Raw genomic sequence first — 15,916 nt, 5'->3', positions numbered from 1 at the left:
TCGGAAAGCTGCCCTCTATAAACATATCCCCCATCCTCTCAATCCCTGCCAATCCCTGCTCTCTGCCACATCCGGAACCCCCCATCCATACTTCCTGGGGCAAACCGGTGATTATTGCAGATTGGCGACCAAACCGATGCTCCATCTGCTCCCACATGCCTCCTCCATTGCCCCCAGACTCTCAGGGGCTGTCACCACGGGGCTGGTGGAGTACTGTGCCAGCGGGAACGGTAGAGGCGCAGTTACTAACACCCCCAAACTGGTGCCCTTGCATGAAACCGTCTCCATACGCTTCCATGCCGACCCTTCCCCTACCACCCATTTCCTGATCATGGCTATATTCGCCGCCCAGTAATAGTTGCTAAAATTTCGCAGTGCCAGCCCGCCCTCTCCCCGACTCCGCTCAAGCATTACCTTCCTTACTCGCAGCGTCTTGCCCGCCCAAACGAAGCCAGTGATCACTTTGTTGATCTGTTTAAAAAAAGGACCGTGGAATAAAGATGGGGAAACACTGAAATACAAACAGGAATCTCGGGAGGACCGTCATCTCACCGTCTGCACCCTCCCAGCCAGAGACAACGGAAGGCCGTCCCATCTCTGAAAATCATCCTTCCCTTGGTCTACTAGTTGGGCCAGATTTAATTTATGCAGCCAGTCCCATTCCCGTGCCACTTGAATGCCGAAATACCGAAAGCTTCCCCCTACTAATCGAAACGGCAGCTCCCCCGATCACTTCTCCTGTCTCTTCCCCCCCCCCCCCCCCCCCCCCCCCCCCCCGGACCAGCCCCTTGAGGCTATCAGAGAGCAATTGCCAACGGCTCTAGCTAGCGCGAACAACAGTGGAGAGGGGAGGCATCACTGTCTCGTCCCCCGGTGCAGTCTAAAGTAGTCCAATGTTGTCCTATTCGTCCGTACGCTCGCCACAGGAGCCTGAAACAGCAACCTGACCCAGTCAATAGAGCCCCACCCAAATCCGAACCGTCCCAGTACCTCCCACATATATTCCCATTCTACTCAATCAAAGGCCTTCTCTGCGTCTATTTCGACCACTACCTCCACCTCCCTACCTTCTGGGCGCATCATAATCACGTTTAATAGCCTTCTTATATTGGCCACCAACTGCCTACCCTTAACAAACCCCGTTTGGTCCTCCCCAATAACGTTCGGAACACCATCCTCAATCCTGGAGGACAAAATTTTGGCCAGCAGTGTGGTGTCCACATTCAACACGGATATCGGCCTGGAGGACCCACACAGCTCTAGGTTCTTGTCCCGCTTCAGAATCAGCGAAATCGTGGCCTGTGACATTGTCGGGGGCAGTACCCTCTCTCCCTTGTCTCATTGAACGTCCTCATCAACAGCGGCCCCAATATCCCCGAGAACCTTTTATAGAACTCCACTGGGTACCCGTCTGGCCCTGGGCTTTACCCGACTGCATGGCCTTCAGATCCTCCACTGCCTCTTCCAACCTGCTCGGGGCCCCCAGCCCTTCTACCAGCTCCCCGTCCACCTTCGGGAAATTCAGCCCCTCCAAGAAGTGTCTCATCCCCTCCGGTCCCGTTGGGGGTTCCGGCCCATACAGCCTACTGTAAAAATCCTTAAACACCTTATTCACCCCTGCTGAATCTCCAACCAGATTCCCATCTCCATCATTTACTTTCCCTATCTCCCTGGCTGCCTCCCTCTTTCTAAGCTGCTGTGCCAGCATTCTGCTGGCCTTCTCTCCATACTCATAGATCGTCCCCCTCACCTTTCTCAGCTGCTCCACCACCCTCCCTGTGGTTAACAAGCCAAACTCCGCCTGTAGCCTCCGCCGTTCCCTTAAAAGCCCTGCCTCCGGGGTCTCCACATACCTCCTATCAATCTGTAGTATCTCCTTAACCAGTCAGTCCGTCTCTGCCCTGTCCACCTTCTCCCAATGGGCCCGTATCGAGATCAGCTCCCCTCTAACCACCGCCTTCAGTGCTTCCCACACCACGGCTGCTGAAATTTCCCCTGTGTCATTGACCTCCAGGTAGCTCTGAATACATTTCCTCAGCCGCTCGCACACCTCTTCGTCAACTAAAAATCCAACATCTAACCTCTTGCGCGGGCGCTGGTTACTGTCTTTACTGACTTTACTAACCAGTGCGGAGCATGATCTGAGATTGTGATCGCCGAGTACCCCGTGTCCACCAACCCCGTCAGTAAAGCCCTGCTCAGAATAAAGAAATCGATCCGGGAGTACACTTTATGCACGTGTGAGTAGAAGGAGAATTCCTTCACCCTCGGCTGCCTAAATCTCCATGGATCCACCCACCATCTGCTCCATGAACCGTTTTAGTTCTTTTGCCATTGCTGGCACCCTGTCCGTTTTTGAGCTTGACCGGTCTAAGCCAGGGCCAATAACTGTGTTAAAGTCCCCTCCCATGACCAACTCATGCGAGTCCAGGTCCAGTATCTTCCCCAGCATCCTCTTTATGAAATCTACATCGTCCCAATTTGGCACATAAATATTTACTAATACCACCTGCACCTTCTCCAGTCTCCCACTGACCATAATGTACCAACCTCCCACATCCAAAACTATTCTTCCCGCCTCAAACACCACCCGCTTGTTGATCAGGACCGCGACCCCTCTAGTGTTTGAATCCAGTCCCAAGTGAAAGACCGGACTGACCCAGCCTTTCCTCAATCTAACCTGGTCAGCTACTCTAAGGTGCGTCTCCTCCAACATTACCACGTCCGCCTTCAGTCCCCTCAGATGCGCGAACATGCTTGCCCTCTGAATGGCCCATTTAGCCCTTGTACATTCCAGGTGATCAGCCTAGTTGGGGGGCTCATTCCCCCCCCCCCCCCCACCTTCGCCGATCAGCCATCCCCTTTTTCAGGCCATCCTCCAGCCCGTGCTCCGCGCCTCCACCAGCCCGCCCCCAGGCAGCCTCCATCCCCAGCCTCCTCTCTGTCCCTTAGCACAAGTCCCTCCCTCGTCAGCAGATCATTTAACTCCCCTCCCCTCTAGTTACAACACAATATAACTCAACCCCTTTAATAAATCTAACATATGCACACCCCCCACTATGCTTCCGTGAGCTAGCCCGCCCAGCTAGCTTTCCGGCCCCCACCCGGTGCCGAAAAGTCTCCCATCTATTGTTCCCTCACCACCCCCCCCCCCCCCCCCCCCCCCCCCCAGCTTATACATAGATATTCCAGGGGCAGCACGGTGGTGCAGTGGGTTAGCCCTGCAGCCTCACGGCGCCAAGGTCTCAGGTTCAATCCCGGCTCTAGGTCACTGTCCGTGTGGAGTTTGCACATTCTTCCCGTGTCTGCGTGGGTTTCACCCCCACAACCCAAAGATGTGCAGGCTAGGTGAATTGGCCATGCTAAATTGTCCCTTAATTGGAAAAAATAAAAAATGAATTGAGTACACTAAATTTATAAAAAAAAATACTTGGATATTCCAATGACAAACAATCCCAACACAATTGCCCGACAGAAAAAACAGGATGAAGAGAAAAAAATGCTGACAAAGATCAAGTAAGAGATCCAAAATCTAAACAAGCACACCTCCATCCCTCAACAGTCCAAATGTAAACCTTAACTCACTCAGCTCTGCCATTGGTCCCAAATCAGTACAGAAGGCATTACAGACAGCTTCCACAAAACCAAAAACGAGAAACTTTAAAAAAAAAACATGAATGTTGCTGCAAAGTTCAAAAGTTCTCAGTCCACCACCAGTCCTTTCCTTCTCGCGAAGTCCAGCACGTCCTCAGGCGACTCGAAATAAAAGTGCTGTTCCTCGTACGTGACCATGAGACGGGCTGGATACAACAGTCCGAACTGCACCTTTTTCTTAAAAAGGGTCCACCTGATCTGGTTGAAGCCTGCTCTTCTCCTGGCCACCTCCGCACTCGGGTCTTGGTAAACCTGCAGGATACAGTTGTCCCACTTACAGCTCGGTGTCTGCTTGGCCCACTGTAGAATGCGCTCCTTATCCAAGTATCTGTGGAATCTCACCACCATTGCCCCAGGGGGGGTCTCCCATTCGCGGCTTCCTCGCGAGCGCTCTGTGAGCCCTGTCCACCTCCAAGGGTTGGGAGAATGCCCCATCCCCCAGCAGCTTCTCAAACATATCTGCGATGTATGCCCCAGCGTCCGCTCCTTTGGACCCCTCCGGGAGCCCAACGATTCTCAAGTTCTGCCGGCGGGACCTATTCTCTAGGTCCTCCACCTTCTCCAGGAGCTTCTTCTGCTGGTCTCTCAGCATCCCCACCTCCAACTCCACCGCAGTTTGATGTTCCTCCTTTCAGCCAGCGCCTTCTGTACTTTCTGGATTGCCCGATCTTGGGCATCCAATCTAAGCTCCATCTGCTCAAGTGACTCTTTTATCGGGTCCAAGCAGTCCCGTTTCTGCTTAGTGAAGCCTTCCTGAATAACTTGCATCAGCTGCTCCATTGACCGCTGGGCCGACATGGAGGGGTCCGGTCCTCCGCCGTGCTGTCTCCCGCTGCAGCTTCAGCCCAAGCCTTCTCTGTCTTTCTGTTTCTGCCTTTACGAGCACTTCTAGTCCTTCTCTTCATGCACCGATGTGGGAATTCAGTACACAATTGCCTCTGTCATCAATTTTTCAATTCAAGTCTGGTAGAAAATTGGGGGAAAAGGTCCAAAAGTCCGACCCGAGCGGGACCACCAAATGTGCGACTTACTCCTTCATTGCCGCCACCGGAAGTCCCAGAATTTGATATTTTAATGCTTAATTGATTGCCTGTCACTCAGCTTATTTCACTTTCAATCACAGGCCATTGAATTGACAATCTCCAGTGAGGAATTTCAGAAAGCTTTGACGACATAGATATGCTCAAATAAAGAGTTTAATGAGCTGATGGATCCCCCCATGGAAAGATTGCAGTTCAGTGAGTGGGACAGTGCATTGATATGGCCAGTACTGTGTTAGCTCAGTCAGGAAAGGTGAGTGACCAGGGTGTGGGCAGGATTGATAGCGAGTGAGGAAGAGTCAAGCAAAAAGAAAAACAAACAAAATAATAAACAAAATATATGGGGCGGGATTCTCCATCACGGGATCCTGAGCTTCATCGGCAGCACAACCACGCTCGACGGCATGGGATGGCCGCAATAGGAAACCCCATCGGCCGGCTGCTGGAACGGAGGATCCCACTGCCGGCGGGTGTGTAGTGCACCTGAAAACAGGGCTTGTAGGATGGAGAATACCCCCCAAGGACTACATTGGAATACCGATTGCAGCAAGACATCACTCGGAGGGAAGTGTGTCATGCTGTTGTTGCACGTTTTACTATGGGCGTAAAACGCGTTTATTGGAGTGTATTAACACGCCTCCGAGTTCGACGTGTGCTTAACACTGCTAGGCTCTGTTCTATGTAATTATTTAGCTCTGGAGTCGCCAGCTGCCGTATAGGCAACGTCACAAGTATTCCAAGGTCAAATTCAAAGTAATAAAGACGATACACCGATTAGTCAAGTTCAAACGATCAATATTTATTATACAGTTAATAATAAATACTCATGCACACACTAAGAGACTAAGCTACAACTAAACATAAGCAAACAGAATACTTATCTAACAGGAACAGGCAAGGTCAGAGAACGAGGCCTTCGTCCTGGTTTTGTCTGCAGCCTTCAGCAAGCGTTCTGGCACTTGGGAGTCTAGCGGGCTTGGATCGCGTAGCGAGCGTTGAACTTACGGTTTCGGCGGCTGGTGCTCAACGGCTGGAGTCAGGATACCAGGTGTCAGTCGGGGCCGGAGCACAGGTTTAACAGACCGGACAACACGAGGTCCCTATCTTTTATAGGGGTTCCGTTGTCCTTCCCTCTTCTCGGGCGGGCTCTACCTATTGGATCAATTTCTTATCGATACTGGATTAATTCCCCAATGCGAGGGGGTCTCCGTGATGGAGGGGGCGTTTCTTATGTCCTTTTGTTTGGAGGTTTCTGGTGCCTCAATGTCTGGGTCTTGATTGGAATGTGTCCATTCAGAACCAAATGTATCTATTGTGTGGGTGTTCAAGTCTGATGGCCTCATTAGCATGCAAAGCGTTTTGCCATTTGCACCTAGCTAAGGTCTTTTCACCTGAGCCCAAACTGGTTTCTGCTGCTGCAGAATGCAAACTGCTCTTTGCAGACTGCTGTTCTGGCTGAACTGTCTGTTTCCCAGCAGCCTTCCATTTTAGTTTGGCTCAGTGTCCATTTTGCGTGGCCAGCATGGCTACATTCCCTCCTTGTGATCCTCACAATCATACTATTGTGAAGGATCACCTATGTGCTTTGCCTCCTTGTGTTCTGACCTCTTGCCAGTTCCTGTTCTACTCTGTTCTAAACTATGGGAAGAAGAGAAAAAAAAATTTAACTAACATCTCTACTTGGCCCTATGTCAAAAAGGGACATGCATTACTACAATTGGGAACCTCTACCTATCACTATTAACCTTAACCTTAACTTAAACATTTAATCACTCTAAAATCTTAACCATTCACACCACAACATCACACTTCCCAACTCGGCAGTCGAGTATGGAACAATATAATACATGGCTGAATTTTATTTACAGAGTGTTGTAATCAGTGAGGGGTTGAGGGGTTTGGTGGAATCCGAAGATGGGGGATTGCACTCTATAGATGGGTGAGGTGCTGGAACGAGAGGCTCTCCTCTTCCATTTCCTCAACCTGAGGGTCTGCACTAGGATGATGAGGATCGCAATCACCAACAGTGATTCGATTATGTAGGACATGGAGTACCACGTCATGAATTTAGTACACCAGGTCTGAACCTCGCTGATCAGAGCTGAGCACTGGGGGTTTGTTGTACTAACATTTACGGTGGGGGTTGTGGGGGAAACGTGTCTTGTTTCCACACATATACATATGACATTAAATAGTAATAAGTGGGCTTCCATCATTTTGCTGTTCTTCTTCTTTCTCTTCCTTCTTCCTCCGGTATTGACAATCCTGGCTTCGACCTCTGTCTCGTCCTTTGAAACCTTTGGGATCAAGCACAGTATCTGTCAATACACAGTTTAAGACCTTTACTTGTTAGTGCATCTGTCTTTCAAAACCCAATTGACCCTTTAAAAATGACTGGCTAAGTCACACCCTGTGACTCCCCTCATTTTTTTTTCAAAAAGCGAATTTAAAGACCAGCATACACCTAACAATCCTTCCTTCTGCGAGCCGTCTCGCAGGCTTTGCTGATTTACCATCCGAATGTTCCCGGATGTAAATAGCATGTGGGATGGTGGCCGAAGGGCTACCTAACGTAAAATGAAAACAAATTTGGAAACAAACATCCGAATGAGTTGCGTATGGGCCGCTACGGGTACGAGTTGGATGGGATCCCCGGGTAGGGCGTGCTGTGCCATACCCGAGCTTGGCTGACCAAGGGTTGGTTCTCAGACAGGGCGGGTCCTCAGTGCCGTTTGTCCACTGCCTGAGTAACCTGGAGAAAACGGGTACGAATGTGTTGACCATGACTTGCAGCCTCTATTTCGCCGAATAGAGGGGCACCTAAAAAAAAAAAACCAAGGGAGCCAAGATGCTCCAACTGAGGACATCACTGAAGTTCTCAGAGATATCTGCGGACAAGCTATTTGGCGTGTGGCCTTACAACTTTGGAAAGGATCTCCAATCAAACCGAAGTTCTCAAAAGTTTCGGCAGACAAGCTAACGTGTATGTGAGGTGGTCACAATCTTTTCAGCTGAAAAGAAGATGTCCATCCTCCAGCTGAACAATGTACATTCCTGAAAACAAACAAACATAAAACGAAGACAAACATACGTGCAGGTTCCATCAGAAAGGACATCGTTTCCCTCAAACGATTCCTATCTTACATCATCTGGACACCTCACTTTGATTCTGCCTCTGTGAACAGGGTCACAAAGGGGTTGCCGTGTCGGGAGTCAGACACCGTGTCGTCCTGCTCTCCCGGATCCCACACCCTTGTGTGGATCAGGCATGCTATTTTAGCATTGTGTGACCGGGGGTCACTCTCGTCATTGCGGACAAGTCTGTAGGAATTGTCCCTGTGCCATTGTGTAGCGTCGAGTGTGTTGTCGGGGTAGTCGGGGTCGGGTGGTGGTTCGGGGTTTTTAAGGTAAGTGACTTCCATGGGGTCACTGGAGTCGGGGTCGTAGTTGGTGCAGTGTGGGCTGTATGGCTGTGTGGTGTCGCTGTCTTCAGAGTCAGTGTCTGTCCTACTGTCTCTGCTGTGGCAGCTTGTGGGCGTGTCGGGGCGTGGTCTGTAGTGGTCTGTGGGCGGAGTCGTGGGCGAGTCCGTGGATGAACTGGTCTGTGAGGGGGATGGTGGAAAAGTGTTTCTGGTGGGCGGGGTGAAGTGTTCTGCCGCGTCTAGCAGGACATGGTGAGCATGGTTGGCCTGTGTTCCATAAGCCTTTAACTGGTTTATATGGAACCACGCGGTCTTCCCATTAGGATACTTTATCCTGTAAACGGAGGGGCTAATTTTGTCCGAAATTGAGTAGGGACCGGAATATTTTGGAGCCAAAAAACTGCTGGGGTTATAAACAGATAACATTACCTGTTGCCCAACCTGGAATTCTGTGGTGTGTACGGTCTTATTGAAACAGGCAGTCCGTTGGTGTCGGCGTTTCCCTAGCTGGACTGCGGCTGCGAGCTGTGCAGACCTCACAGTCTCAACTAGATCTTTAACTGCCTTTTCATGTGTGAGGGCCGTCACTTCGGGGCTTGTCATGTCCAGTCCTAAAAGGAATTCTGTACCTTTCATAGGGCGTCCGGTCATGAGTGTATGTGGTGTGTATCCTGTAGATGTGGAGACAGTGTTCCTTATGAACATAAGTGCAAAGGGGAGCACTGAATCCCATGTGGAATTGTTCTCTTGAACCATTTTCCTAAGGGTAGTTTTTAGGGTCCGATTCATGCGCTCCACAATCCCGCTGGACTGTGGATGATACGCAATGTGGAAGTTCTGTTTGATTCCGAATATTGTCAGGACGTTCCTCATGACCCGTCCTGTAAAGTGAGATCCCTGGTCCGAATCGATACTTCGGGGTAAACCCCATCTCGTGAAGATGTGGTGGGTCAGGATCTTTGCAGCTGTCTTAGCTGTGTTTGTTCGCGAGGGAAATGCCTCTACCCACTTGGTAAAGGTATCTATCACCACCAGAACGTATTTATAGCCATTCCGACAAGGGGGCAATGGACCTATAAAGTCGATCTGGAGGTTTGTCCAAGGGCCGTTAACTGGGCGAGTATGCCGAAGTTGTGCTTTCTTAGAATACCGCTCCGGGTTATTCTGAGCACAAATCAGGCAATTCTCTATGTAGTGCGTTACATCATTCCTGAGATTAGGCCACCAACAGAGTTGCCTGAGGTGCCTCGTTGTTGCATCAATTCCCTGATGCCCGTGTCCGTCATGGAACAAGGCAATCATCTGATTCCTGTCCTGCTGTGGGACCACATAAAGTTGGTCCTTAATGATCACACCCTCATGTGTGGTCAGTGCGTGTTTAAAGTGCTCGTAAGCAGGCACAAAGTTTCCCTTGAAAACCTCCCTGAGGTCTCCGTCCTGTTTTTGTGCTGCCACGAGATCTTTAATATCAGTCTGTGAGACTTGGACTGCGCTCACAGGGGCGCTAGCTGGTGCGCTAGCTGGGGGGGTCCATAAGTGTCCTCTCCTGGAACCTGCCTTAGCCAATGCGTCGGCCTTTACATTCCCAGGGGGTGATGACCTATGGTGGCTTCTTACTTTTATTATGCCGAAGGTCCTGTCCTTCGCTTTCTCTAGGATATGCTGGAGTAAGGGGGCTGATGGAAGGGGTTTTCCGTCTGCGGAGACAAAACCTCGTGTCCTCCACAGGGGCAGAAAATCTGTCAGGCTATTGCAGACATATAAGCTGTCTGAATATATGTCTGCTGGGCTGGGGAAAGAATCGGGGTGGTCCACTATGTACGCTATGGCTGCTAGCTCTGCTGCCTGCGCGCCTAAGTGACCTGGTAACTTAAGAGCGATTTCTTCGAGAGCGCGCCCCTGCGCGTCCTCTACATAGATGCCGCATCCTGTGATACGCTCACCATTTAAAACTGTGGAGGAACCGTCTACATAAATCCTCAAGGGTCCACACGTGTCTGTGGGCTGGGGGCTTTGTTTTGGGTTCCCTATCTTCCTGGGGGGTGTTTTGGCTAAAAAGGGTCCTGTGTTATGCAGGGGAGCTACAATTTCACAGTCATGGGGCTGTCCGGGGTATTGGAGGTTGTCTGCTAAGTATGTGTGGGTGCGTGTCCGTTTCACTGTAATGTCCCGTCCTTGTAAAAGTAGGGTCCACCTAGCTGCCCTAATCTGGCTAACTGAACCGTCCTTCAGTCGACCGTCTAGTAGTAGCTGTGTGGGAGTGTGTTCGGTCAGAATAGTAATGGGGTTGAGTCCGGTGATGTATGAGAAATACTGCACTGCCCAGAAGACAGCAAGGAGGTGCCTCTCACAGGCCGAAAATCCTTGTTCTACTGGGTCTAACAGTCGGGAGGCATAAGCCACTGGTCTTAGCTGCTCGTGCCGTTCCTGAAGCAACACGGCCGAGAGGGTCAGATCGGTGCTCGCTACCTCTATTGCGTACGGTGAAAGTTGGTCGGGGACTAGCAGCGCGGGTGCTGCACTAAGGGCTCGTTTCAACTCTTCCACAGCGCCTGTATGCTGCGGAAGCCATTCCCAGGGGGCTCCTTTCTTAAGGAGGTCTGAAAGTGGGGCGGCTTTTGTCGCGAACCCGTCGATGTGGTTCCGACAATAGCCAACCAGTCCTAAAAACGACCGGAGGGCTGATACATTCTGGGGAAGGGGCAATTTGACAATCGAATCAATTCTTTTGAATTCGATCTCGCGTTTGCCGTGCGTGATGACTGATCCCAAATACATCACTTTACTTTCCAATATTTGGGCCTTTTTCGGGTTAACTTTACAGCCAATTTCAGTTAAGAGTTCTAGGAGTTCGGCCAGAAGCGAAATGTGCTCTGCCTTTGTGTCTGTCTGCAGTAGTAGGTCGTCTACATACTGTACCAGACATTCGGGTCGGGAAAATTTTTCTAATCCACTTGCCAGCTGTCGGTGGAAAATGGAGGGTGAATTGTGGAATCCTTGTGGGAGGCATGTCCCCGTGTACTGCTGTGTTTTAAAAGTGAATGCGAATTTGTATTGGCACGCTTTTGCCAATGGTATTGACCAGAATCCATTACTGATGTCCAATACCGTGAAGTACTTGGCGTTGAGACCCTGCTTGAGCATGGTCTCGGGACTAGTAGCTACCGTTGGGGCTACTGCGGGGGTTACTTTGTTGAGTTCCCGATAATCGATGGTCAGGCGCCATGATCCATCGGGCTTCCTCACTGGCCAAATAGGGGCATTGTTGGTGGAGGCTACCGTTCTCAGTACACCTTGGTCCAACAAGCTGCCTATAACTTTTTCTATTTCCACCTCTGCCTCGAGGGGAAATCTATACTGCTTTTGTGGTCGGGGGTCCTGTCCGGTAACATGAACTTGTCCAGTCATTCTGCCACAGTCATGACGGTGACTTGCAAATGCTGTCCTGTGTTTGTTCAGTAGGGCCTTAATTTGTCGGTCGGTGTGGAGTGTAGTCAGGTCGAATGAGTACTCTCCCACTGCGCTAATCCGATTAGCGTAGTCTCCTACTGTGAGGGTGGCTGGGGCTCTGTCTGATCTAGCCATTCGCCAGACACACTGGTTCACTGGGTCGAACGACAAGCTGTGTGTGTTCATAAAGTCTATCCCCAGGATGTGCTCTGCTGTCCGGGGAAGATTTACTAAAACTACGGGGTGTCTTGTGGAAATGTTCCCTAGCTGGATCGCTACGGGTGCTGTGATATGTCCCTGCTGCGAGTGTCCGGTGAACCCGCTAAGTGTGATGGTGGAGGTGGTCGGCCACGTGTCTGAGTGTGCCGTGGTTGTGGAGTTAATGGTGGTGCGGGATCCTCCTGTGTCCCACAGTAACTCTATGGGCTTCCCTTTGACTTTTGCCGTGACTACGGGCCTCCCTGATGAGTCCCATAGTGTGTCACAGACCCAAGTGGGGGAGCCCGAACACCGTCAGTTCGTCTCGTCCACATTGGTGGGTCCTGACTGTACTACTACATTGTGGATGGGTTTTGCCTTGTTGCGGTTCAGAGTGCCTGTCTGCTGGCCTCTCTGAGATCGCTGGGGTGCTTGGCACTCTTTTGCCCAATGCCCTAACTGTCCACAGTTATAGCATTCCTGTCCTTTCTGTTGAGGGCTGCTCTTGCCTTCATTTACCCATGCGGGCTTCTGGTGCTCTCTGACTGCTTGGATATCTGCAGCAGCCTGAGCCTCTTCTGGGGATCTAATTTTTCCTTTTGCCTGAAGCGATTGCTCCCAAGCGCGGGACAATCTTTTCAGGACCCATTTTTCGTTATGGGCCTCTTCTGAGGGGTCGTAACTATTGCAAGCGCTCTGTCCTGCTTCTGTTGCGTGTGAGATAATTGTGCGCGTCCACTTAACCATGTTTTCGCGGGTTAAATGCGCTCTATCTAGCTGTCCGAAAACTGCGCTGAAGTGAATCCACAGCCTTCCTGCGAATGCTGTGGGGTGTTCGGATCTCTTCTGCCTGCACTTATTCAAGCCTTCTACGGGGTCACCTCTATTGTACCCGATGGCATCTAAAATGGCAGTGTGCATCTCCTCTAGGCTGCCTCCTGCCACGTTTTGTGGGTCGGGGAGGGCTGCCACTACACTCTGGTCTAAGCTCAACACGGTGAGCTTAACCTGCTCTCTCTCATCCAGGCCGTACATGGTAGCCTGCTGTTTTACTTTAGCGAAGAACTGGTGGGGGTCTGCGGTGGGGAGGAACGGAGTGATCTTTTCACAAGCGTCCCTTAGCTGGGTTACTGTTAAAGGGGTGGTGTAGGTTATGTCTGGGGCGCCTTCTGATTCGGCTTTCCTCTGTGTGGTTACGGGATTCATGGGTGCGGTTATGATCTGAGCTGTGGGGGGTTGGGGTGCCTGTCGTTTCTGCTGAGCTGCGGGCGCACATGTTCCCTGAACATAACGCTGCGCTGTCTCGCTTAATTCCTGCCAATCTGGGGCATTTTCCCCATCTAACTGTGCTCCAAAGGTGCTTTGGAAGCCATTCTGCACCGAAAGCAGAGATTGCAGTTCCGCAATCTGTTTCCTGCATTTCGCGTGGTCAACTGTGCTTTGTCTTTGTTCGGTCGTTGCAGCGTGGAGTGCTCTCAAAGCTGCTTTGAGATCGGAACATTGCCTCTGCAATGCCTCCACCTGCTTTTCCGATTCCTGTCTTATCAGAACGGCACGTTGCACGTCCTGATAGGCTTTCTCATACTGGGTCTGGGAACTGTTCAGATGAGCTAGACAAGACTGGTGAGCCCTCTTGGCATCATCCACCTCTCTACCCTTCTCTGCCAACTTCCCTTTAAGATCCAGGTTTTCTCTCTCGATGTCCCTGACATCGACCTTACTCATTCGGTTCCTTTCCTCTAAATCTGCCCGGAGCGTCCTGATGACCTCCTCTGCGCCTCGCAACTGTGCCAAGCAGGACACAATCGCCATCGGCTTGCGTGCTTTACTTAAACTCTTTTTGTGTATTTGAGAGAGGTTCTCCCACCAAGTATGACCTATACTCCCGGGACCTGTCTCCTCATTTGCACAAAACTCTTTCCAAAGGGGCCATCCCTTTCCCTGCAGATATTTGCGGAGTTCCAGCTCCCACGTGGGACACTGGCCTACTCTGCTACTGCTGCTGGTCGCTGCGACCACAAACTTTGCTGGATCCATCAGACGTTCCATTGCCTGCATGGCCATTTCCTCTGACTCTCTTTTTATAATTTGGAACAGGGGGTTGCTGGGGTGGTGTTTCAAGAAACGGGTACGGCTTACGCTATGTTCCGTTCAAAAACTGCCGAAAGTTTGTCGCAACAAAATGCTTTCAGTTTTACCTTACAGCCCTGTTAGTACGCATGCACTAAACACACTTCCGAATTTCGCTTATTATTTTGAACACCTTGAATACTTGTGATCTCTTTCTTTCTCTGCAATTTGGAGTTCTAATTCAAATTTCAGGGTCCTGGACACTGTGGTGTTTCCACTTACAACAGGGTCCCGGCGGATGTCGCCACTAAATGTTGCACGTTTTACTATGGGCGTAAAACGCGTTTATTGGAGTGTATTAACACGCCTCCGAGTTCGACGTGTGCTTAACACTGCTAGGCTCTGTTCTATGTAATTATTTAGCTCTGGAGTCGCCAGCTGCCGTATAGGCAACGTCACAAGTATTCCAAGGTCAAATTCAAAGTAATAAAGACGATACACCGATTAGTCAAGTTCAAACGATCAATATTTATTATACAGTTAATAATAAATACTCATGCACACACTAAGAGACTAAGCTACAACTAAACATAAGCAAACAGAATACTTATCTAACAGGAACAGGCAAGGTCAGAGAACGAGGCCTTCGTCCTGGTTTTGTCTGCAGCCTTCAGCAAGCGTTCTGGCACTTGGGAGTCTAGCGGGCTTGGATCGCGTAGCGAGCGTTGAACTTACGGTTTCGGCGGCTGGTGCTCAACGGCTGGAGTCAGGATACCAGGTGTCAGTCGGGGCCGGAGCACAGGTTTAACAGACCGGACAACACGAGGTCCCTATCTTTTATAGGGGTTCCGTTGTCCTTCCCTCTTCTCGGGCGGGCTCTACCTATTGGATCAATTTCTTATCGATACTGGATTAATTCCCCAATGCGAGGGGGTCTCCGTGATGGAGGGGGCGTTTCTTATGTCCTTTTGTTTGGAGGTTTCTGGTGCCTCAATGTCTGGGTCTTGATTGGAATGTGTCCATTCAGAACCAAATGTATCTATTGTGTGGGTGTTCAAGTCTGATGGCCTCATTAGCATGCAAAGCGTTTTGCCATTTGCACCTAGCTAAGGTCTTTTCACCTGAGCCCAAACTGGTTTCTGCTGCTGCAGAATGCAAACTGCTCTTTGCAGACTGCTGTTCTGGCTGAACTGTCTGTTTCCCAGCAGCCTTCCATTTTAGTTTGGCTCAGTGTCCATTTTGCGTGGCCAGCATGGCTACACTGTCATCCCTTAAAGACATATTGCAACATCCCATTTGAGTGATTGAATAAGCTTCCTGTAGCATACTGAGCCATTATTTAAGCATTTACTCATTGTGAATTCAGAAACAAAGCAATTTTGTGTTTATTATACCATTATTTTCTCTCCTCTTCTTTCTCAGCCTGTTCAATCTGTATGTACATTTCAAGGAATCCTTTCTCAGTATAAGTTGCTGTGTCAACATTTATAATTGGCACTGTGTATGTGTTTCTTTTTGTTCATTGACAGGGTGAATTCACAATGTAAATTGTTGAGTATTTATCGCACAGCACTTACCATAAATGTGAAGCTGGGTTGCAGGCAAATAGCTGTAGCTGTTCCTGTTGTCAAATTCTATTCTGATAAAATAAGGTCCTGCATCTTGGAGCCTGATTTTGTTTATAATCAGGGAACAGTCGCCGTCTTTCAGGTCTCCAGACAGCCGGGTCCGATTGCGGCACTGTGGCAACTCGTGAATCTGATCCTTGGAGTGAAATATTATGGAAAATGTTCCCCATTCGTCATTATTATACCAGATTCCGAGTCGGGGTTGGTTTGCCAAATGTGATGGGTAACTGCAATGACATGGAATCTGTGCACACAAACCTTCCTGTGCTGTTACCTCTCCTGGAGTGTTGCCTTTCCACTCTTGTGACAGTCCAACTGGGGAGAGAAATATCAATATTTAACACTGGATGGTTTGTGGATCACCAAGACTCTATAGCCATCCCCTCTGTCACAGAATCGCAGAATCACAGAATACGACAGTGCAGAAGAAGCCCTTGTGCGATAGAGAGCATCC

At 50.1% G+C, this 15,916-nt stretch overlaps 1 protein-coding gene across 1 annotated transcript in view; it reads right to left on the bottom strand.

Annotated features, from left to right (window-relative positions):
* LOC119974259 (B-cell receptor CD22-like) overlaps positions 1-15,916 on the bottom strand; it is a 102,008-nt gene that overhangs the window by 24,212 nt on the left and 61,880 nt on the right. The window contains exon 8 of the mRNA XM_038813029.1: positions 15,648-15,777. Within this exon, the coding sequence (XP_038668957.1) occupies positions 15,648-15,777 (130 nt within the window). The remainder of the gene's footprint in view (positions 1-15,647; positions 15,778-15,916) is intronic.

The sequence above is a fragment of the Scyliorhinus canicula genome, chromosome 12 (genome assembly GCF_902713615.1).
Source record: "Scyliorhinus canicula chromosome 12, sScyCan1.1, whole genome shotgun sequence".
Classification (NCBI taxonomy): Eukaryota; Metazoa; Chordata; class Chondrichthyes; order Carcharhiniformes; family Scyliorhinidae; genus Scyliorhinus; species Scyliorhinus canicula.
This window is presented reverse-complemented; position numbering and strand designations above follow the sequence as displayed.